This window comes from Mytilus trossulus, chromosome 3 (genome assembly GCF_036588685.1).
Source record: "Mytilus trossulus isolate FHL-02 chromosome 3, PNRI_Mtr1.1.1.hap1, whole genome shotgun sequence".
Classification (NCBI taxonomy): Eukaryota; Metazoa; Mollusca; class Bivalvia; order Mytilida; family Mytilidae; genus Mytilus; species Mytilus trossulus.
This window is the reverse complement of record NC_086375.1, coordinates 49,850,842-49,876,167: the sequence shown is the minus strand read 5'-3', so window position 1 is coordinate 49,876,167 and position 25,326 is coordinate 49,850,842. Positions and strand designations below refer to the sequence as shown.

At 31.7% G+C, this 25,326-nt stretch overlaps 2 protein-coding genes across 2 annotated transcripts in view; one reads left to right on the top strand and one right to left on the bottom strand.

Annotated features, from left to right (window-relative positions):
• Nucleotides 1-19,636, bottom strand: part of LOC134711743 (uncharacterized) — a 30,282-nt gene extending 10,646 nt beyond the window's left edge. The window contains exons 1-7 of the mRNA XM_063572580.1: nucleotides 19,593-19,636; nucleotides 14,218-14,271; nucleotides 9,027-9,240; nucleotides 3,437-3,742; nucleotides 1,814-1,880; nucleotides 570-634; nucleotides 146-205 (exon numbers count right to left, since the gene is read on the bottom strand). Coding sequence (XP_063428650.1) covers nucleotides 146-205; nucleotides 570-634; nucleotides 1,814-1,880; nucleotides 3,437-3,742; nucleotides 9,027-9,240; nucleotides 14,218-14,247 — 742 coding nt within the window. The 5' untranslated portion in view covers nucleotides 14,248-14,271; nucleotides 19,593-19,636. The remainder of the gene's footprint in view (nucleotides 1-145; nucleotides 206-569; nucleotides 635-1,813; nucleotides 1,881-3,436; nucleotides 3,743-9,026; nucleotides 9,241-14,217; nucleotides 14,272-19,592) is intronic.
• The window catches only part of LOC134711744 (uncharacterized), a 405,579-nt gene continuing 396,448 nt past the window's right edge, over nucleotides 16,196-25,326 (top strand). The window contains exon 1 of the mRNA XM_063572582.1: nucleotides 16,196-16,256. Within this exon, the coding sequence (XP_063428652.1) occupies nucleotides 16,238-16,256 (19 nt within the window). The 5' untranslated portion in view covers nucleotides 16,196-16,237. The remainder of the gene's footprint in view (nucleotides 16,257-25,326) is intronic.

Sequence of the window (25,326 nt, the reverse complement as noted above, 5' to 3'; positions counted from 1 at the left end):
AGTTTTAATTAAATAGATACAATTTGATACAAATGTCTGGACAATAAAACATTTGTGACTGTTGTAGTAGGACAATGTTGATTATTATTAAACCATATTTTGTTTATGTTAAATGAAATAATGTCGAACGTGTATGAAAATTTACCAGAGAATAGAAACAAGCACAGAGTTATTGTGGCTGTAATACCATTATGACTAGAAGAATCTGTAAAATATAGGGAAAGAAATATTTAAATTATATACGTATTTTTTTAATAAAGCATCTTAAATACATACAGAATGATTCTTGCATTTATTTCATTGATCAATAAAAAAATATAATCTTGATAAATGTTATGACTTGTACTGTCTTTACCGGCTTTTATTCCGAGATACAAAAATAACCCAAAAAAAACCAAAATGACAGCACTAAAATTGTTATTTCAATTGAAAAGACGATAAAAGAAAGTTTGTAATTAAAACCATAACAGTTACTGATATGCATGTGTTCAACAAATCATTAAGACATATATGACAGTAACCGATTCCAAACTATTGAATTATAATTAATAGGTAAAAAGGTCTACTACCTGCGTCAATCAGAGATATGCTATTGATTGATGTACCGTTATTTGTAATGGCTCCTTTTTTCAACCTATAAACAGAGAAGATCAATACTAATCAATAATTTTGAATTAACAGACTAATGATATTTCCCAACACTGTTTATGACAGGTCTTTAACTGTATTCGTTTTCTACCATTGAATAAGAACATATTCACCCATTCTCGCCCAATGTTATCAATATTTTCCTCTCTTTTGTTTTTTGGTATATGGCTTTCCATGCACTTTGGAATGCTATACATTAATGACTTTTCATTGTATGTCAACTATGAAATTGAACTCTAAAAAACTTAACAAACAAAGTGTATAATTCCTATATTTCCAGGGGAAAAGAGCAAAAGAACAACAATATAATAACTGCTGCTAGTTTATTTATTTTAAATTAAATCAGGAGAATAGAACTAGAAATCATTTCAAGTTGAGATTTCAACAAGGTAAATATTATTTAATGGTATAAAGATAGATAGATAGAATCAGTCTATTCCCATCTCCCCTTTTCTCTATTTTTTTAAAAAGGCCAATCGTGCGAGTACAACACGTGTAGATTCAATTTAATCTTTGTGATACCTTAAAATCAATGTCTTTTAAATTAACATTGACTGCTTATAAGAATTTAAAGAAAGTTTTTGAAACAAAATACATTTATCAATTAAAAAGCAAGTATTTGATGTTAAAAAAATTGTAAATTTAATTTCATTGGTGAAGTTTTTATTGATAAATATTGCACAATCATAGAAAAAAAGCTTTACTTAACATTGTGTGCATTTTAAAATGAAGGAATTTCCACATATTTTATTAAGTGAGAGGTTAAGCTAGCTAGAAAAAGGTTTAAATTCCCCATTTTCTAATTACTTAAATGCCTGTTATAAGTCAGGCATATGACAGTTGTTTTTCGTTCGTTTGAAGTGTTTGAGATTTTCATTTTGCCATTAATTTTACTACAAGACTTTCCAATTTAATTTTTCTTTCAGAGTTCTGTATTTTTGTTGCTTTATTTTTCTTTAGATTAATTGAAATTCAATCTTATTAAAATTAGCTACTTTTTGGCTAGCGGTACAAAAGGTACATAATGGTTTATTTTTTATAAATTGTGACTTAGATTGAGCGTTGTCTCATTGGAATACATACCACATCTTCCTCTATCTATATAATGATTTATATATTTCTTTAAACATATTATCCCATGCTAAGCTTTGTTAGCTATACTTACTGAATAAGCAGACACTGCCTATTATTCTCATATGATGACATGTTGTATTCATCCACACAGTTGTATTCTATTTCAAAAAAAACAAAAGACAAATATCTCAGTTTGTGCTTACTTTTCATGATAGTGTATACAATATCGACACGTAAAACACTACAATTATAGGAAACAACAAAAGAACCCGAAGTCATTAGTAAAAGTGTATTTTAATTTCTATTTTTTTAAGTCTCATTTTTTATCTTACAAGTTCTGCAACAAGTTGTACCTAAAGTAGCCATTTAGAGGGATTTGTAAGTTTCTCGGATATCTTCCTCTAATAAAGCAGAAACAACCTAATCACTTTGTTCACAATGTGATATATTATCAGTCTAAAATAAGATAACTATACAGTTCATCTCATTTTTTGGTCAAATTGTTTCAGGGTATATTTCCAAACTTTATTTAAATCGCTTAAGGATGTTCACCTCTGGGGAGCCACACATTTCTAGAATTTTTGTGTTAATGTGACTGTAAAATAAAAATTGGTGAAGAAAAATAATATAGTGGTGCACTCCTTTTTTTTTGCTACGGCCCTTTAAAAGTCGTCAAATTTGAGCAATTGTTGGCTCTAATTGTGAAGAAAAAAATCACAGTTCCACAATTAAACGTGTATTCATACTGGTAAAATCTTTTCTTATGCCTTTTATGCATTTTGCTCAAAATCTTTACCTAAAAGATTGACTGATCGGTAATAAAATAAGAACAAATTATTATTCAAAAACTACTGATTGGAAAAACAAACTTTTTTCCCAGAGTTAAGTTTGATTATGACATGTTCTATATTCATCTACATTATTAACTTTTATATCATGTTTTGGAAAAATTCAGGAACAATTTTCTTCGAGAATGATACATCAGTAGAATACACCCTTAAATCAAAAGCATGTTAGACTATCTAAGTAATTTTTCAGCATGACCATGATGACTATGATTCTTCAAAATACTAATGCCTTTTCCAACTGTAATTACTGTATCCTAAAAGACAGTCGATTGGGTGTTAAGGTTCCTACACAGCACTTAATGCTCATAGTCGAAAGGGATCCTTTAAAAGGCACCTAACAATCAAACGTCAATTGGTATCTGGTGGAGAGTTGTTTAAATGGCAATAGCATGCCACATCTTCTCATTCTTATATGGTTCTCATAATGAACTTAACCAATATATAAAGTAATATTGTAAAACTGAAGTCAGATCAATTTAACAAAAATGTGTACAAGTTTCTTTCACTATGCTAGAACAAACATTTATAATACTTATTTCAATCACACCAAATGCATGTATATACAATCAAAAGCAAAATTTGAACATGACTAAACTTAAACAAGGCGTAAAACAACCATAAATAGAAAACATTTGTTTGCAAATTTTGATAAAACAGCAACCTATAAGTGAACAGACTTACAAGTTCCCCAAAATGAAAATATATCCAGCTTACAAAAATCAAAATAGTATTCAAAGTGTTCCTGAAACCTTGATATAATTCGGAAATAAAAGAGGGAATAATTCGCACACTGTCAACAGGGACAGTAACAACAGTATGAATGTTGACTGTTATATTACTGTATGTGTCTTTCTATTAACGTTTACCTGGATCAAGCACATGTAACATGTTCCTGCAGGTTTTAACGTAACAAGTACAATCTTCCTGAGATGGAATGCAAAAACAATTGTGCCGTGGTGGTTTGACAAAATCATATCCCTTAGTATAGTCACACCGACACGTCGTGTCACTTTCAGGGTCATTGTCTTCATATACTACTTGTCCATCGCCAGAACATTTTGTCTTCTGTAATGCACAGCCCACTGTTAGATTAGAAACAACATGGAATGGTTGATAATGGTCCCACGGACAAGGTCCATAATGCAGTCCTCCTTGAATTGTTGGTCTGTTGCCTTTAAACATTACAAATCATATTACACATAACAGATAAACACATCTATAATTGTTATTTCCAGAACGAGAGATTAGATAGTTTCTCAAAGCAACTCGAAGTGTTATAAGTGTTCTTATTAAGAAATATTATATATCATGCCATATTCTATTCTCGTTTTTACATGGGTAGGTAATATATTTGTCAATATCGTATACCGAGCGTTTTTAAGGAGTAAAATGTTGACATATTTAGTGCTTCCCATGTTAGAGGCTCCCACAGGGTACCCCCATCAGGTCGCAAGGTCGCTTTTAAATTCGTCGCAAGGTCACGAGGTCGTTTTTAAGGGAAATATACAGGTCGCAGGTCGTTTTTTCCAACATAGAGGTCGAAAGTAGTTTTTATATTAAAAGGATTTTAAGTCATTGATGTGCCCTTGGGTTCGGTTGTTCTTGTTTTGCTTGAGGTCATTCAGTGGCTGTCTGTTAGTGGGAAGTTCGTGTCGTCAGCTCTAGATTAATTTTTTTTAATGATTAATATGTGATGTCTTCCAATCTAATTAAAAACCGATCTCTCATGCTCCCGTTTTCTGATATGTCGCGTGGGAGATCTAACGAAACCCGCTTTGGGGTCCCACGCGACATATCAGAAAACGGGAGCATGAGAGATCGGTTTTTAATTAGATTGGATGTCTTCGTGCCAATAACCCATATCAGTTCTTTTCCATATTTAAACCAAAAATTGGACTGGAACTTTTCGATTTTTCAGAACAGTAGTTTTAACCAAACATTCAGTATTTCACTAATCTAACACAATATTCATGTTGAGCAAGTTCCAGAACTATCATACAGCCACCGGGGATGTAGAGCTGGATTTACCTACTGAGATAATGTGAACACAATCTAAAGACTTATCATGCTGATGTCAAAAAGGAAATGTCTTGCGGACAGGGTGTCCCGCTCGGCGCTTATTTCCATTTTCGATGGAACTCTCCAACTTTTACACAGTTCTTAGTCCATATAATTATAAAAAAAAAGTACGGTACAAATTTTCATTAAGATTTGACTTCAAACTTTTTAGGAAATCATCTTAAAGGCAAAGGTAAACCAAAGTGTAACTGACGAACGAACGGATGGACAAACAGACCGAAAAACAATATTTACCGCAACAATGTTGTCGGGACATAAAACATGAAACTGATCATCAACCCTACTTCGATACATTTGTCTCTTTGGAGCCCACACAGAGACGCTAGTAGCTAGTGCCCTATGCCCTTGTTATCACCATCGCCCATAATATATTTGAAGCAATAACCCAGACCAACTTAAATCTTTTTAAAGGAACAAAAATGATCATTACTTGATAATTTGATACCTATAATATTGATGAATCCAAAACTATATAGAATATTTGTGCGTCTTGTTCAAATTTCAAATAGATTGTTTACTTATATCACAATTAACACGGTGGGTATGGTTGTCCTGCGAGAGAACGTACTGTGCTGGTGATTCGGTCCTGACGGGTGCTGGTGATCAATGAAAAAATGTAAACAAAGACGAAAATGATGATTTTTGACGTTTTCATTCATAAAAAAAGGAAGAAAACAGTTGAGATTTTTCAATTTCGTTTCGTATGGGTTCAAATATAAACCATTAAAAAAAATGACCCTCTAAACTGTTTCAGTAAGCGTAACACAAAAATGCTCATTTTCAGAAAATCTCGAACTGAAAAAATAAAACAAAAATGCTCATAGAGTCTGCTTTCTATACCGCAATCCACACGACAAAACAATTTTGTGAAAAAACATTGCAATTTATTAAAATTTAGCATTTTCTCAATTTATTCATGTCCTGATACTGTGCTGGTGGGTCCTGTCATTGTGCTGGTGGGTCCTGATACGGTGCAGGTGATTTTGGATAAGAAGTTGGTCATATTTGAAACAAATGTTACAAAATCAATAAAATTAGCCAGATAATTGTTGCCACTAGGATCTATGACTCCTATTTTAGCTCTTATGCATCCATTTGGCTGTTTAATATGTGTTTTCAAATGATCTGAACTTGTATTACATAATAACATAAAAGGGCAACATCTTTCGTCAAATATCAGATAACAATATATAGTATCTAAAATAAGTTAAAAATTCCACAATACTATATAATTCATTTTATGTGTCAATTTGTTCGAAAAAAGTCGAAAAGAAGAGACTTTTTTTAATGTCATGATTATATGTCGCTTTCTAGATCTATGCTTAGCATTTATTTCAGATGACATGGACTCCTCACCCTGATGACCCTGCTGCCTTTCATAACTTTATCCGTATACATATATTAATAGATAAACAAAAGGCTGCATGCAACACGTATTTTTGTATTTAAAATGATTCGCTGTAACGAGAATATATGTGGTGAATGGAAACTGTGAGGGTCACAATTTTAAATTGCTTATAAATGTTGCTGGAACCAGTTTCGTTATCTGATCTGAATTTTCTGAAATGTGCAAGGTAGATAGACATTTTGATTTTTTTTACTCGGTAATGAACCATTGTGTTGATCCCATGCTAAACATAACAAAAATCTCTGTACAAAGGTCTGTGAATTTTCTACAAAAATAGTGATTTTTTTTTCACTAAATTCTCTTTTTCTACTTAATACAATAATGAACTATAAATAATACTGCTTTGCAAGAAGTTTCCCCTTGATATATGTACAAAATTATATCTCTATTATTCATTGTCATTTGATAATGCAGTTTGCACATTTCGGAATTGACAGGCCACAGGAGGGGTCATAAACCGTACACGAAAAGATAAAATATTGATATAAGTACTTAATTTGCATCTTTGACCCCCCACCCCGGATTGTTTTTTTAGGAGCCTGGAGTGTCTAAAAATGGTCGATTACAGACAGCCGAGTACGCATTTTACTTTCAAGGCGTGTTATTGTTGATTGTTAAAGTCCTGAAAACGGATAGATGGAAACCTTTGTAATTTGGTTTGTGAGAATAAAGATATATAAACAAAATTGTTTGATATAAATGGCTTTAGATTCAGTTTTTTTAAATATAAATTAAAAATATTAATATAATAATTCTATGAATTCACAATATAAAAAAATGCAGAAAAAAAATGAATGAAGTGAAATATCTTAGTAAGGAGTCATTACTACAGAGATGGTGTTTGACACACAAACTTAAAAGCTTAGTGATATTACCAATATTAAAATAAAAGTGTATTTTAGTTGGGTATTTTTTCCATTTACTCATTTTCAATTATAATCAAGGCACATTTTATTTTTATTCATGAAAAATATTTATATATAGAAAAGAAGGACACATTGTTCACTTCCTCCCCCGTAATTCTTTATCAAAAATATTTATTTTGAAATGACAAAAGCTAAGAAATCTTAATTTTATTAGTGTTCTCTAGGTTATCTCGTCTTCATTCTCTGACATATTCTAGCCTGCCCTTTCATAAAATAGTGATTTGTTTTAGTGTTCTATCGAACTTTCGAAAAAAAAATACCTGATAACCGTTTAGACAAAAAAAAATTGTTGGAAAAATCTTACAGCAAGTGATTCTTAATAGCTATAAGATACATTTATCTTTTACAATACAACTTTTAAATCTTACGGGAAACTATTCCAAGCTTTCACTGTAACCTCGCTCTAACTTATCCCCATCCCTTTATGCAAAACCTTTTACATTTTTATTTTATGGGTTATTGTTGAAGGTCGTACGATGACGTATGGTTATTAACACATACTTCCTTTGGTTTCTTATGGAAATTTGTCCATTGACAACAAACATACCACATCATCTACTTTATATAAGTATTGTATAAATAACAACCGGTATTTTGGTGATGTTGCAAAATGATCGTAATCCCGAAAATCGTAAACATATTTTCTTATCTTAAAAGGAGACAAGAAGGGTTCCATTAACAGGCCAATAAACAAGATTACAGTTAGTTTAAAAATAAAAATAAAAAAATAGGGGTATTTTTTCTCTCATAATAACAGTAAACAGATTCACAACAATGTAAATTTCAAGAAAGCAGACAACAGCTAATATGTCAATAACAGTACAGCATCAATGATCTTGAATATATGCCACTTTTAACTAAAATATAAAAGCACAGAACCAGGACATAGGAGCACAGAACCAGGACCGTTTTTCTTATCACCAGCACAGCGTCAGGACAATTCCGTTTAACGAACTTGCACGACTTTTGCAATATAATATTGTTGTAATATACTTTGCATGGTACTTATGACACATCTGAGAAAAATTAAGCAACAAAACAGTCGTTTTATTGCCGTTCTGATACAATGTAAACAAACCCACCAGCACAGAATCAGGACCCACCAGCACCCGTCAGGACCAAATCACCAGCACAGTACGTTCTCTCGCAGGACAACCATACCCACCGTGATTAAACTACAACATATATATCGATCTGGTAATCAGGTTCACCAATTTTTTTTTCCATTTTGTAGTAGTGGCTGACATTATGTATCCATCATGATTTTGTAACGGGTTCTTATCGCATAGATTTTAATCATTTGTATGTGGTTTCTATCGTAAACACTTTGATTAAAGGAAATAATTCAGTATATGATCTTTTTCAAAATCAAGTTTCATTAAAATCCGAGCACAATAAACTAAAATTTTCGTATTTTGACAGTCATTTATAAAAATAACAGATGATATATTTTTTACACAATAATTCAAAATTGATTAATATCCTACCACAATAAAAAATGTTTCATAGAATGAATAACCTAATACTATGCACATATTTGTACATGTTATGTACAACTGGTAAGATTTTATTGGCGCCCTGTCGATACTTATAAAGTTTTCGTGTTTAGTCAAGGTATTTCTAAAAAGATAAACGACTTTTTTTCTAAAATGTATTTGTCCTTTGTTAATGTTCACAACAAAAATGAGCTGCAAATCTGGATGTTATACAACACAACTTGAAAACATCACGTGCGTCCAAAGTTTAAACTTCATTTATATGTCTTAATCCTCAGAGCCTTTATTGTAACTGGACAACCTCCATGACCTAGAACTAATTATTTGGAATATGCTTACAAATTTTGAAAACGCAATTTTACAACGGTTTGGAAGTAAAGTGCATTCTAGACTGTTGGATAATATTTACTTCAAAAAATCTTATAAATTATCATTTATATAAAGTACCAATGAACTATTTTAATGTCTTCGTCTTAAATATATAAACTTCATCGTATATTTCTCAAAAGTTTGCAATCACTCTGACAATGCACTACTATCAACTTACCTTTTCGTATCAAAATAGGTTTTGATCGACAGATTTCCTCATACTGTAGAGTAAAAATGTTCCAAGCACAATGATACACTGGAGCATTCATTGCATCGCAGCTTTTGTTTTCCCTTGCATGATCTTTCTGCCAGAATTGTAGCAGCGAACAATTGACTTTAAGATCTAATATATTTGTGTCCAAGGTGCTGCATACTTTGGTAAGAATCGAATACTGTAAAAAAAAATATATAAATGCAATCAATGGAACCCAAAATTAATCTTTTCTAGGGCAATACTACATGAGATAATCGTTTTGTTTTTTTAATTAGCTCCCCTTAGCAGTTCTACATTCAATTCCAATAAATAACAGTTCTTATAAATGAATAATTATAATTTAAATATCTCTCAGCGTAGAACCGACATATTTTCGTTAAGGTCATTAAAGTCGTTATTTTACAGCTTGTGACCTGGCACATGGATTCGCGTATGAAGTAGATGTTGCATTTGAACAGGAAGGGTTTGGTAACGACAGGGATGTGTAGTGGCCAGTACCTCGTCCCTTTTCGACCATATGAATACCTGACACAGATTATGGCTGAACAACAGACAATTATTCAAATGAAACTATATTTATTCACAGTACAATAAATGCATGATTAAAAAAAAGTTTGATTAAACCATGAAATTTTCTAAAATACAGAGATGGGTCTGATTACTTTCAATGTAATTGATTAAATTACAATTACTTTGTCATTTGTACGATTAAATTAAATTAATGATTACATCATTTCTGAAAGTGTCTGATTAAATTAATGATTACATTGGCAAAGTAATCATGATTACATCTGATTACAATGAATTAAAAAAAAAAACATTTTGTATGATGTGAATGAATAAACGTTTAATATATAACTATAGCCTTTTTTATAAAGTATTGTGTTTGCTATATCATAAAATGACAACTTAGAACTTCATCTATTTAATAAACCTCAAAGGATCGCTACATACATACATGATCATTGTGACACTGGTTATGACCCATTGCACTTTATCATCATTAATCTCTGAATTATTTTGACTTCAACTGAATATAGCTTTATAAAAGCATTTGCTGTTTGTCTTCTGAAATATTCTTGACTTTAATTTATATTTGTTTCAAGGTGCAGTTAATGGGAATTAAAATATGGATGAAATTGTACCAGTTTAATCAAATTGTAAACAAAATACAAGTGCTAAAAATCATTGCATTTTACATGTCCAGTCCAAATACATTTGCTTATTCTAAACAAGATATTTGTCCAACTTTTAATTAATTTTGTGCTAATTGAATGAATGATCACATGTCTGATTTATCTTTTACCATATTATTGTCCTACAGCTATACTCAGTTGGTAATTGCAATAAAAACAAACCTTAATTGGTTTCCTACCTGTCAATTCAAAACTGACAAAAATCACAACATTAACAAAAGATAATAATTAATAAGGGTAAAAGAAAAGTATTACTTGAATATAACAGTTATTGTCAAATATATATGTACATCTTTAAATTGTGAATATATGTAAAATATCTTTTACTAAGGCCAGAAACATATAATTGTATTATATGTCTCTTCTTAGGCTATTGATGACTTTTCAATACTGTAACAGTTTTTTTTTTGTTTTTTTTTTAACAACATAAACAATAAATAAATAGTTTATTTTTACTGAAGTATACAAACCAATTGTCATGTTTTATATTAAAAAAAAAAAGAAAACCAAACTATCTTATTAAACATGTTCAATATAAATTGAATAAGAATAACAAAAAGTTTCCTTTATTGACCATAAACACAGTTTAAGATTTTTTCATTGTAATCAGAATGTAATCATAAAGTAATCAGGATTACAGGGTATTTTGAAAAATAATTGATTAAATTAAATTACATGTAATCAGATTTTTGGCTGATTAATGATTACAATGATTACTTGAAAAATTGTAATCAATTACAGCTGATTAACGATTACAATTACAATTACCCCATCTCTGCTAAAATAAAGTTCTAAATTAAAGATTAAACTAGTTTAAATTCAAAATGAATAATTAAGTATTTTCAGAGCTCATCTAGAGTAAAGTAAGTTTGATTTGCATAGAGGTGTCTAACTGCACCTGAAGTGGTGGCTAGCTCTGTCCTCAAGTGAGATGATACATCGCGGAGAGGTTTTGTAGGCCTGTACTAGGCAGACTCCGTCTGTATATCAATGAAAATCCTCACTTGTCATTTCTCACGAAAACCTTAAAGTCATTTGAAACCAGTGAGTGGTGAAAAATAATTTTAATCCAATTCTTGAACCAATGCATGTATATATCATAAACTTAGAACTCTGTGCACGATTTTGTCATTTTTTACTCAAATATATCGTATAAGCCTTATTTTTCTCTCTCTGTCTGTTATGATTTAACAAATATGGCTGCTCATTAAATGCCGTTTTTTAAAGCCGAAGTTTACCGATTGTCACCTTATAGTAAACACATAACAAAACGCATGGGTATTGAGCACGTATTTAACATGTACAGTCAGATAATTGTTTATTTTAATGACAGATCCATGCGAACATGTATTGCAATCACCGGATTTTTACGAGTAGGGTTACGCTCAGGTCAGTATGCATACGGAAAATATGTCGGCGAATTGCTTCCTGGAAGCAAGCAATTAAAAATAAGTAAACATCTTCTAAATGTGGACAAATTAAAGAATTTTCCTCAGAAAAAAGTTTATGTACATAAGTTGTATAATAAAAACTATCCATTTAGTTATAAAAACATATGCATGATTTTTTTTTTAATTTGAGGTTTCTTATGACTTTAACAGAAAAGGTGCTAAAGAAAAGTTGAATAAATGAATATTCTTAAACATTTTAGAAATATCAATTTAGATACTAAAACATTTATATAAACAATCCTCACTTTTATTTTAATAGGTTCTAATTAAATTAAACTTAAAATAAACATTTAAATGATTAATATTTGATCTGTAGAAATTAAAGGGAATTAACAAAGTCATATTCATTACACATATAAAACAGGAGACGCTGAACATGTGCAGCAGGTCTCTTCTTTTTCCCTCGATTTGTGTTCATAACCTTGATTTGTCCATTCGACTTTTCGAGATTTGATGATAGGTGAACTACTTTTGACTTGAATTTGCGTCCTTGATAGCTATATTTGTCTGCTGGAATGATTGCATAGTGCTCACATTGTGTGTGTTGTGGTGTCTGTGTTTGTCTCTTTTGCTTCCAACCTCGCCACTAAAAAGCAGCTTGCTGAGAAAACAAGGCTGAGTGTGCAAGTGTTTTCTGCCAATTAAAGCTTCAGTTCTCATGCAATAAGACCAATATGACCAGATATAGAATCCCTTACAAAATCTTCACTACAATACCTTCTCGTCATGACCAAACAAAATTGAATAATTAAAAGAACAATGAATAGACCACTTTCGAGTTAATCCGTCACCCAAAAAAACTCGTCAATTATAGGCGCCTTTATGATTTCATTTACCAGATAGAGGGGGTCACATGTATCCCTGCACTACTTACGTTCGTCAAGCGTCTTAGTGATCGTCATTACGCAGGATAAACTCGAAATAATGGTTGTTCTGTATGTACTTAATAACAATTCCCTAATGACAGCAATGCTAATGGTCAATTTTGAGAATTCAATTTGCCGAATAATTCGTACAATATAGAATTGTAGTTTTCCAACCACTCGCTCAACATTGAAATGGAAGTGACGACGCCCCTTAACGCACAAATGACGTTCACTTAAACCAGAGATTTTGACGGAAATGCATCGAACTCGAAAGTTGTCTATTGAATTAACATCAATTCATTACGGTAAATGCAACAGTAGTATATCGCTGTTAGAAATTCATAAATCGATTGTGAAAAAAAAACAAATCCGGATTACAAACTAAAACTAAGGAAAACACATCAAATATAACAGGAAAACTACGAAACAATATATATAGATACACAATATTAAAATGTAACACACACAGAAAAGAACTATAATATAACAATGGCCATTTGCCTGACTTGATACCGGACATTTTAAGAACAAAATAGTGGGTTGAACCTGGTTTTGTGGCATGCCAAACCTTCCGCTTTAATTGCAATTTTAAATATCACATTGAAACGATAACATTACATTACAGGATTACAATACAAATAAAAAGGGGGGAAATATAGAACAGAGAAACACATGAATAAGAGCTATTTGTTATTTATATATTGAATGTGAGCATATATTACATAATATACTCAACTGAATTAAATAGTACTTGACTTTACTGAAAAAGGGAAGGGTGTGAAAAATAAACGACACAGTTTAGGATGATAATGAGAATGATGATGATGTGCGTTTAACCTATGATGATATTATGTTACGAGGATTTTATAAGGTTGAACAAATATTGCCAATTTTCATTTAGATATAGGAAAGAATTAATTTCCAAGAAACTAATAGTTTTAAGTCTAAATTGCACCCCTCTGAGACTATTGTGGCATGTCACAATAGAATGACAATACCTATTACATAATTTGGTCAGACAGGAGGACCATATTCATCTAAAATTTATGAAAAAATAACTATATATATAAAGTAATCTATTTGTCAAAGTTGCTCACAGTATACTGTTACTGTATATATAAATATATGTTTATATCAGAAAACTATGAAACAAACTTCATATAAAGAAAAATGTTCTTCACACGAATCTTCTCTTTCCTGAACCATGTGTATCACCACATAGTTAGGATATTCAATTTCAGTTTGAGTTTAATGAGTGCTCTGAATCACTTGCTTAATAAACTTGTTTTGTTGAAGGACCCTCGAACTTACAAACATTGAATTTATATATATGATCAGGTTTCTATGTCAATTTTGTAGTGACAAAAAAAAGAGCAAAATGTTCTTAATGGTAGAACGTTGTTTGATTGAGGTAGGATGACTTATATGATAATCAATGAAATGTTTTAAAAAAAATTAAAATCACAGGTATATCAGTTAATATATACTGCAGGTCGAGATATAATGATAGTCCCTTCCATACAAAGTTTTTTCATATAAAGTTACGGTAACGTCTTAATAATATCGTCTGACTTTTCCTTACAATGTTGTCATACACAATGACTGTCACGTGTGATAAAACCACATATATATATATACTTACGAAAATGATAACATAAAGACACTGCATCATCCTCTACATTATTTCTTCTTATTTCTGAAACCACAAAATATAATGCACATGAACTTTCGCAAAATTTAAATGAATAACAAAATCCCTCTATACAACTCCTTTGCGATAGAAGTGAAAATAGTCAATATTGAGGTTTCCTTCATTTTGTCATCAGTACCAACAACAATTACAGCGATTGGACAGTTCTCAAATTTGAAGGCATTGTTTGAAATTTTTTCGAAGCAGCAAAATACCCCAAATCAATGAACGAATTGCTGTTATAAAACCAGGTTAATATATAGTATTGGCCTAAAAAAATCTTTTCCCAATTTGAAATTATATTATTCTTGTTGAAGAGATCGAAATTTTTAAAGAACTCATTTCTTGATATATATTTTTTCTTTAAAACTGAAGCTAATATATACTAGTATTGTGAATTGTACACTGGCTTAATTCATTACACACACGGGTTTAATTCTGTCAACCAAACAGACCTATACCGACTTCAAGTGGTCTCATATGAAGCGTCCATACTACTACATAGTATGCTTAAAAATAACAGCTTCGGGTATTTTCGGAACATTTTCAATTGCGGTGGTTTACGGTCACCCCTTAAAATATAAATATTTGTGTTTCCCAGTAAGGGGACGACCATTTGATATTCTGGGGGGGGCCAGGAGGATTTTGAAAATAAATAACTCAGCCTTGATAATCACAAAAATAAATGGTTTGTTCTGTGGTAGTTTGAAAATAAATAACCTGACTTGCAATGTTTTGAAAATAAATAACTCAGCAGGTCTATAGCTTTTTGGGCCTTCAGCGGTTCCAAAACCCTTCAAAAATTTTTTGGCCTCGCTCCGCTCGGCAAAATATGTTTGACAATACTTTGAAAAGAGGCTAGGTAAAACCAAACTATATTAACTTTTATACTATGTATGTATGCAATATTGCTTTGGAATATAAATGATTCAGTTTGCGAAGAAAATTATAAAGTACTTTTAAATCTAATTATACCAATTGTCTTTTATAATATACTTATTACTATGTATTTGGTCTTTTGTGGATAGTTGTCTCATTGGCAATCATACCACATCTTCTTTTTTATATTTGTGTTTCTTTTGTCCTGTCTCACTGTGTATTATCTTAAAATGTTTGTTTATTATATTGTCCTATTGTACACAAGTATGTGTCTGGGGTTATGAATGAAATCTTGAATCTTAAAATTTCTGCAGGGGATAATGATCTTTTCTGATTAAATGGTACATAATGACTTGCTATACATGTATAACTCATTATTAATTAACAAATATTTTTTTTAAAATGTATGTTTTCGAATATCATAAATATAGTTGTAAAAATGAATAATCGGTCCCTTGCTTTAATGAAAATGAAAAATCTTGCTTCAATAGTGCAGAAAATGAATAATCTGTCCTCTCAGTTTACAAAAATAAATAACCGATCAAAAACAAATCCTCCTGCCCCCCCCCCCCCCCCCCCAGAATATCAAATGGTCGTCCCCTAACTATACAAACAACCAAAAAAATCGTAAACAAGAAAATGCCTACATGTGGCTGCAATAAATTATACACTAGTCGAGACAATAAATTTAGCATACCAGTCCTACTTGTATATATCCGACAACCGCATAATCCAGAAGAGTTTGCTCCGTGTATTGTAAACATACTGGTAATAGGTAAGGGCTTAGATGGAAGCGGCGGATCAAAATCTTAACCAAGAGAAGGGGGCGTATTACTTCAAGAAGTATTAAGGTTTAGTCCACACTCCCGCATAAAACAACTTTTAAAAGATAAATAAAAATGAAATAAAACAAGAGCACGACCATAAGATGTGAGCCGGAAAACACCCCTTCTTCTGGAATAAAACAGTAGATGTCACTCACCAGAAACATGATAAACCACTTGTTAATGTATATGCTCGGCGACCCGTTGAGATGTAACATAAGCACTGGGGTAAAGCTGATGACCGTAACTGCATTCACGGTCATCCCAAGATGTCGGACAAAAAATTAGGTCAGTTTCTGTATTGTCTGTTTAAGTATTTCTATATCATTTTCTTTACAATTCATACATTGAAACGATATAAATTTATAAAAGAATCACTCGGAAATCACTGATTACTTCCGAGAAATTTGCATGAAACGGGAAATTCGATTTGAAAAAATCGCTCAGATGACCGTAAATCACAATCGAGATGACCGTAACAGAATCAGCGATTCATAACAAGGGTGACCGTAATTGCTTTTAAGATGACCGTAATTTGTAAATGATGACCGTAACTTTTAAAGGATGACCCTCAATTCTAAGAAATATCCGTATTTCTATAACTACCTTTTTGTATCAAATGATTAATCGTGTTGGTATACACATATTAATATGAGAGTATTATCCTATAGTTAGAAGAAAATAAGTCGTGCTTCAAATGCAAAGATTGCCATGTGTATCTTTTTTTTTTTTTTTAAAGTAGAGGGTTTAATGTTTAAAATACTTTACAAAATGACATACTACAAAAGCGCGATAAAATGACACCTCACAAGTATAATGAAAAAAATGCGGTGCACAGCCTCCAACTGCTCGACAAAAGATTTTTTTTATTTCTAGGATTCCTTTTAATGACATATAATAAATACACATTTTTAAAAATTTCAATGCATGTAAACCCATTGATATTATATCGTCTTCCATTTTGTTGTGCAAATAAAATAACAGAAATATTTTGAAAATATTATACGTATCACAAGGCGGAACGTTGTCAATTTGTATATATATAGAAATGTTATTCATACAGTCAGGATTCTACTTCTTCAAAATTGTCTCCCCATTACGCCAGTTCATGCTCACAATCGTAGAAATGGTCTGGCCATTGTAGGGATGACGCTCTGCCAATTTTGCTCTTGAAAACTGATAAATTCATCCACATAGTACCATTACGATCGGACGATCGTTATATATCAGTTATATCTTAAGGGCATACGATACAGTTTTGATCCTGTATTTACAAGTTCATGAAAATTTGTATATATGCTATTTTTTACCTGATTAAATCAAATATGTAATAAAAAATATACCTTCATGTGCTACTTTTTGAGTAAAATGAGGTCGAAATATTGTATATTTGCTCGAAATTCAGACTTGTGGCCGTAATTTCTTTTTCGAAAGAAAGACATAACTTTTTTATTATAAAAGATAAAAACAAATTGTTTTTTGTTAAATAATAGGTAATTTCTGTATTTTATAAATATCTTTAAAAATAAGCCACTTTTTTCCAGAAATAACTCATATTTATCAAAATGTTCATGAAGTGAGGAAAAAACGTATTTTTTTACTGCATGTTTTTCACAATTAAAAAAAATCCTCTATTTACAGTTTGATAAAATTTTGGTCACATAATCTCCCTGCAAAATGAAACCAAATGCCGTTTTGCAAAATAGGGGTCCATGAACTCGTTTTCAAATTAAATCAGTTTGAATGATAAAAATCAGTCGAAAGATGCATCTTTTCCCGATATGTCACAGTTTGACGTCGCGAAAATAACAAATTACGTTAGCAACGTCATTACCTTCCCTGTAACTGTATCGTATGCCCTTAAAAGACAAATGTATCTACTAGCTAATGAGCATCAGTTAATGATCTTGTCTGCATTGATTCAACTTAAAGATATTGTCTGTTCGGATGTCCGGTGGAATTTTGGAAAATTCTTAAGCATTTAAATAAATTGTAATTCAATATTTCGTGCCGTGGAAGGGCCGACTAAACATTTTCAGTGGTTGAAGATTATAAACCCTAGTTATCACACACAAGAAAGTCATATTTTTTCGAAGATATCCATTTTCATCATCCAAATTAAAAGACTGACGTCAGGTACTTTTAGAAAAAATAGCTATTCGAACACACCTACTCTGTTTTTGTGATTCATTAGAAAGGTATTTCACTTGACCCATATATTTCATCTTTTAGTACTGTTGTTTTTTGACGTTATAAAATCAACCTGCAGCTTTGATATATAAAAATGATAGAATCTGAAGTGAGATGCTATATCAAATACTCTTGCTTTGTAAGACAAAATATACACCAAACATGCCCTAACATAAAAAGGTGCACTCGACTTTCTCTTTCCGATACAATCGCTACCTGTTTTGGGGATTTTTTTTCATGATTTTGTTACTATATCAAACATTACAGTAAACATTTATCGCTTTCTCGATAAACAAAGAGCTTCGATTCTTTTGTTCTATTTCAAAAGTGTCTCCGCCTGCATATATCAAGACAAATTAAGAATTTAATCTGCTTCCTCTGAAACCATACACATGGGCTCGATTACCTAATATTCGAATGTATTATTAATGTTTTTAATGCTCCCGGATTTATTGACATTAAGTTTTTCTTGTCTGTGCGTACGTTCGTCCGTTTAGAGTTAAATAAAATTGAAACTTAGTACACAATTTACCTATGGTATGATCTTTTTAATTCTAATGCCAAATTACAGTTTTATCCATTTTCACAGTCCACTAAACATAGAAAATGATAGTGTAGATGAGGCATCCGTGTATTAGGGACAAATTCATATTTCTTAAAATTTTCGTCATATCGCTGTCAAATTTTAACGTCATTTTCAATAAATATTTCATTGTTTACGAGAAATATGCAAGTTAACTATCACTGTCATAAATCCAAAATACGGCCAATTATATTATAGTTTAAAAAAAGAAATTTATGAAACATATTTATATCCGCTAACCGAGCCCCAATTGAGATCGACAAACTCAATAAAAAAGCTTTGAATACAATACGGATATTTCTTAAAATTGATGGTCATCCTATAAAAGTTACGGTCGTCCTACATAAATTACAGTCAGTTTTTAGTTACAAATTACGGTCATCTTTTTACCAATCACGGTCATCCTTGTTTTATGTTACGGTCATCTTGAAAATATTTTGATTATGATTTACGGTCATCTTTACGATTTTTTCAAATCGAATTTCCCGTTTCTTGCACATTTCTCGGAAGTAATTAGTGATTTCCGAGTGATTCTTTTATAAATTTACATCGTTTCAATGTATGATTTGTAAAGAAAATGATATAGAAACACTTAAACAGACAATACAGAAACTGACCTAATATTTCGTCCGACATCTTGGGATGACCGTGAATGCAGTTACGGTCATCAGCTTTACCCCAGTGATAAGGCCTGCATGGTTGTACATAGATTTTTACCTTTTTCAATTATCAAACCAAGACCTTTTAACAACTAAACCGAAAGTTACTGATTGTAGGATTGAGATGCAGGAAACATCTCTTTTGATATATGTCAAATTCGAAGGTATAGCGATAAGCGTCAGTTAACCTACAAGAATGTGAACTCGCCGCCATCTTTAACAATGTTCAAAAGAAAGAGGAAGTAAATTGTATGTAAAAAATTGGTATTTTCTTGATGTAATGTTTTCAAAAACTAATAAATTTAAATAATCAAATACTCCATGAACATGTAGAGAGCCGTACGCCTTATTAATAAGATAAAGTGATCTAGTCAAGTAGCTAAGTAAATAAAAGATCAAGGAATCTTTATAGTATATATATAAATATCGTATTTTCCATAGTTTAAAAATAGGCGGATCGATATTGATTGCTTTATGAATGACACACGCATGCTTAATATGTAAACGTGCATAAACTTATAAGTCTAAAATGCTTTAATTTTGTCAACCGATAATCAGGCACCTTAATTTCGTTTTAGATAAAGCAAAAACAGTCAAGTAAACTGTAATTGTTAGTTGTCTTCTCTATAAATTAAATGTATTTTTAGTTTTGTAAATCTAAATGTTTGTTGTTTAATTTTATGAAGCAAAGTTTACTAAATGTCCGAGCTAAATGTAGATTACGTGACAATTAAAGTTGGATTCGTACTAGTTTGTATGACAATCATGACAATGACATATGAACAATTAAAACAACTTCGTAAGTTTACAAAAAGTTATTTAAGTCTCATAATTCTCATAGAAATTGTGCAAATAAATTAAAGAAATCATATAATCCAGTCAAACTAAGGTTTAACTTCAAACTAATTGCTACAGAAAATCTTTTAGTTCTAATCTATAGCATTAAGCCCACGGGGAGGTGTAACTTCCAATTATTGGGTATGCAGGGATGTGCCAAAAATATTGGTTATAATTTTGCGAGATTTTATATAAGAATGACCCTCCTTTTTAATGACATCCTTAAATGCATTTACGTTTGAAAACTGTATATTGATTTGGAGTATAATCTACATATCATATAAATATGCTATTGAGAATCTTACATTATTAATGGTCAATCATTAATTTCACCTTTCAAATAAGTTCCCAAATGAACCCCGGAAATTTGTCTCCTGATTTGATCTTCAATAACATTTTAACGTCATATTTTTAATATTGTATATAAGTATAGGTCATTCTTTCTTAAATATTTATATAACTATAGGTACTAAATTTCAGTGAATGTTATCTTAAAATGGGTACGTTTTTTAAGACAAAAAATGGCACACCCCTACCAAAAATATATCGAAATTTGATGGGGTTATAAGTTGTATATTTGACTTCATTATATAATCTTGCGCTGACATGAAATGTACAAAATCGAAGTGTTATGAGAATATTTATTTTATTTTGCTCTTTTTTTTTAAGTCATAAGAAACGAGTGACTGCTTAAAATAATGTTTATCAAATTCTTCAGCTAATGCATATCATTTATATGTATATTTATATATATATCATAAAATTAGTCTTCTTTGCACGATTTTATCATTTTTTTCGCAAATATATCGTATAATCGTCATTTTTTTCTCTGTCTGTTATGAGGTGAAAAATGGCAGCTACTTATTTATCGTGTTTTGAATTCGTAGTTTACCGATTGTCACTTTATAGTAAACAATCAACAAAGGAGCCTGGATATTGAGCAGGTTTTGAACATGCACAATCAGATAATTGTTTATTTTAATGACAGATCAATACGTATTGCGATCATCGGATTTTTCGGGTAGGGTCACGCTAAGGTCATTTAGCATACTGAAAATATGTCGGCGAATTACTTCCTGGAAGCAAGCGGAGAACAACGACAGAACACTGAGACGCAACACACACAGAAACGGACCAAGCATCAGACAAAATCCCATGAGAATAACACAATCATATAACATCTAAACCAAATACATGAATATGGGATAAACAAATACCGTGCCACGTCTTATCTTAATATCTCAAAAACAAGAGAAAACAAACGACACAACATTAAAATGCAACACACACAGAAACGAACAATAATATAACAATGGCCATCTTCCTAAAGTCATAGTTTTGTATCAAGTGTGTGTGCCTTTTTTGCAGAGTTATCTCCCGTTTCAATGCAAATCTCCATATTTATTTTTATAATCATTATTGATTATTGTTTAGTATTCCTCAAGGTATATTTTGTTGATTTTTTTCTGTGAATATTTGGGGTATAATGCTACTTCAGGGTTATGCTCCAATTTCTGCTAGATTGAATGGACTAATATGGTGAAATACACATGATGACAAACAATTCTGCTAAGTATGAACCTTTTCTGAACAAACCGTCTAAGAGGTGTTGAGTACTACATGGTAATTTTGTTTAGAATACCAGCAATATTTTAAATGTTGTAACGAACGAGTGTTTACCTATTCCGTATGTTTAAACATAAACAGATTTACAATAATTTTGTAAAACAAATATCATAGGTACCAGGATTATAATTTAAAACGCCTTGTCCAGACGCTCGTTTCGTCTACAAAAGACTAATTCGAGCCGCTCATATCAAATTTGTTTAGAGCCGTATTATAGTGTACCTTCTAGTAAATTTTACAAGTTTGTCTTGCTATCTCAGTTAATGCAATAATGGTGGAAGTTGTGAAACACGGCGATGTTCTTGATTTTCACAGTAATTACTAGATATTTTGCGAATACATAGTGAATAAAATTGAGAATGGAAATGGGGAATGTGTGAAAGAGACAACAACCCGACCAAATAAAAAAAACAACAGCAGAAGGTCACCAACAGTTCTTCAATGTAGCGAGAAATTCCCGCACCCGGAGGCGTCCTTCAGCTGGCCCCTAAACAAATATATACTAGTTCAGTGATAATGAACGCCATACTAATTTCCAAATTGTACACAAGAAACTAAAATTAAAATAATACAAGACTAACAAAGGCCAGAGGCTCCTGACTTGGGACAGGCGCAAAAATGCGGTGGGGTTAAACATGTTTGTGAGATCTCAACACTCCCCCTATATCTCTAACCAATGTAGAAAAGTAAACGCATAACAATACGCACATTAAAATTCAGTTCAAGAGAAGTCCGAGTCTGATGTCAGAAGATGTAACCAAAGAAAATAAAAAAAATGACAATAACACATAAATAACAACAGACTACTAGCAGTTAACTGACATGCCAGCTCCAGACCTCAATTAAACTGACTGAAAGATTATGATTTCATCATATGAACATCAGGCACAATCCTTCCCGTTACGGGTTTAGTATCATACCATCATAATATATATGAGAAGAACATAACCCGTGTCATGCCAACAACTGTTTTTAGAATAAATGTGTTTTGTTCCGACGCAAAGACCTTATCAGTGACTCAATATTAACGCCAAAATATGAAATCTTTAATGACTTGACAACAGTATCGTAATTATATCCCTTCTTAATAAGTATATTCAAAGGTTTTGTAAGTTTCTGAGGTGAATACTGACACCTTTGTGCTTTATAAAGAATATTTCCATAAAAAATTGGATGTGAAATACCTGAACGTATAAGAAGTCTGCATGTTGAGCTATATTTACGAATGATGTCTTTATACCGATGATAAAATTTAGTAAATGTTTTGACTAGTTTGTGATATAGAAAACCCTGGTGTAATAATTTTTCAGTAATACATAAATTTCTCTCGTTAAAATCTAAAACATTGTTACATACACGAGCGAATCGTACAAGTTGAGATATATAAACACCGTAAGATGGTGACAAGGGAACGTCACAATCTAACTAGAGGCTCTCAAGAGCCTGTGTCGCTCACCTGTTACTGTATTTACTGATGTGGGTCATCTTGGTTGGTAGGTGGGGTCATTAGACACTTTTTTTAAATAGACACCCTAGTAATGATTGTGGCCAAGTTTGTTTAAATTTGGCCCATAGTTTCAGAAAAGAAGATTTTTGTACAAGTTACAAAAATGACGAAAAGTTGTTCAATATTGACTATAAAGGGCAATAACTCCTAAAGGGATCCTCTAATAATTTTGATCATGTTGACTTATTTGTAGATCTTACTTTGCTGAACAGTATTGGTGTTTACAGTTTATCTCTATCTATAATAGTATTCAAGATAATAACCAAAAACTGCTAAATTTCCTTAAAATTAACAATTTAAGGGCAGCAACCCAACAACTCAGTAGTTGTCCCATTCATCTGAAAATTTGTGAGGGGAAAGATCTTATTCTGATGGACATTTAAATCTTGAAAGATTTGCCCTAAATGTCTTAGTTTCCAAGATATAATTCAAAAACTGCATTTTACCGCTATGTTCTAATTTTAGCCATGTCAGCCATTTTGTTTGGTAGGCGGGGTCATCGGACACATTTTTTAAACTATATACCACAATGATAATTGTGGCCAAGTTTGGTTAAATTTGGCCATGTAGTTTCAGAGAAGAAGATTTTTGTACACGTTACAAAAAATGACGAAAAGTTGTTAAAAATTTACTATAAAGGGCAATAACTCCTTAAGGGGTTGACTGACAATTTTGGTCATGTTGACTTATTTGTAGGTCTTACTTTGCTGAACAGTATTGCTGTTTACAGTTTATCTCTATCTATAATAGTATTCAAGATAATAGCCAAAAACTGCAAAATTTCCTTAAAATAACCAATTCAGGGGCAGCAACCCAACAATAAGTTGTCCCATTCGTCTGAAAATTTCAGGGCAGATAGATCTTGACCTGATCAACAATTTTACCCCATGTCAGATTTGCTCTAAATGTTTTGGTTTCAAAGATATAAGCCAAAATATACATTTTACCCCTGTGTTCTATTTTAAGCCATGGCGTCCATCTTGGTTAGATGGCCAGGTCACCGGACACATTTTTAAAACTAGATACCCCAAGGATGATTGTGGCCAAGTTTGGTTAAATTTGGCCCAGTAGTTTCAGAGGAGAAGATTTTTGTAAAAGTTTACGGACGACGGACGACAGACGACGGACGACGGACGCCAAGTGATGAGAAAAGCTCACTTGACCTTTCAGGTCAGGTGAGCTAAAAACGGATAATTAACGATAGGAAATGAAAAATCATCCCTTTTATCATAAATTTTAGTATTCAGCTTTCCGTTAGTGATATAGATATCAAGATCGAGGAAAGGGCAGTGGTCATTGTTAGTATTAGCTTTATTTAAAGTAAGTTCCAGCAGGATAAATTTCATTAATATACATACTGAAGTTGTCATTATTGAGAGCCAAAATATCATCCAAATATCTAAAAGTATTATTAAATTTGTTTATGAGATGTTGTTTTGATGGGTCTTTGCTTATTTTTGTCATAAATTGTAACTCATAACAATACAAAAAGAGGTCCGCAATAAGTGGTGCACAGTTAGTCCCCATTGGAATTCCGATAATCTGATAATAGTGAATGTCTGCATTTAGTCTGTTAATATTATTTTAATCCTTATATAGTTCGTTTTACAATCTTGAGGAACAGAGGAAGTAAATGTCGAATATAGAAGTGTCCGATGAAGTTACGCCCTGCTTTGAAACGTCATGGATGCCATCGAAGCCAATTCGTACTCCCTTTGTAGAAGGCCTATGCGATATTACAAGCGAGGGTTTTGAAAACAAGCTAGCTATCGATAGCGCGTGTTCGTTTTTGAGACGGACAAAAACCTTTTTTTCAAGTGAAACTTCATCAAACATAATTTCAATTTATAATTACATCTCGTTCAAATTAGAGCAACCAAGAGAAGTTAGTTCAAACATATAATCGTTACAATTTGTTGAGAAAGTTAACTGTTTTCCGATGGTTTTGTCATGTAT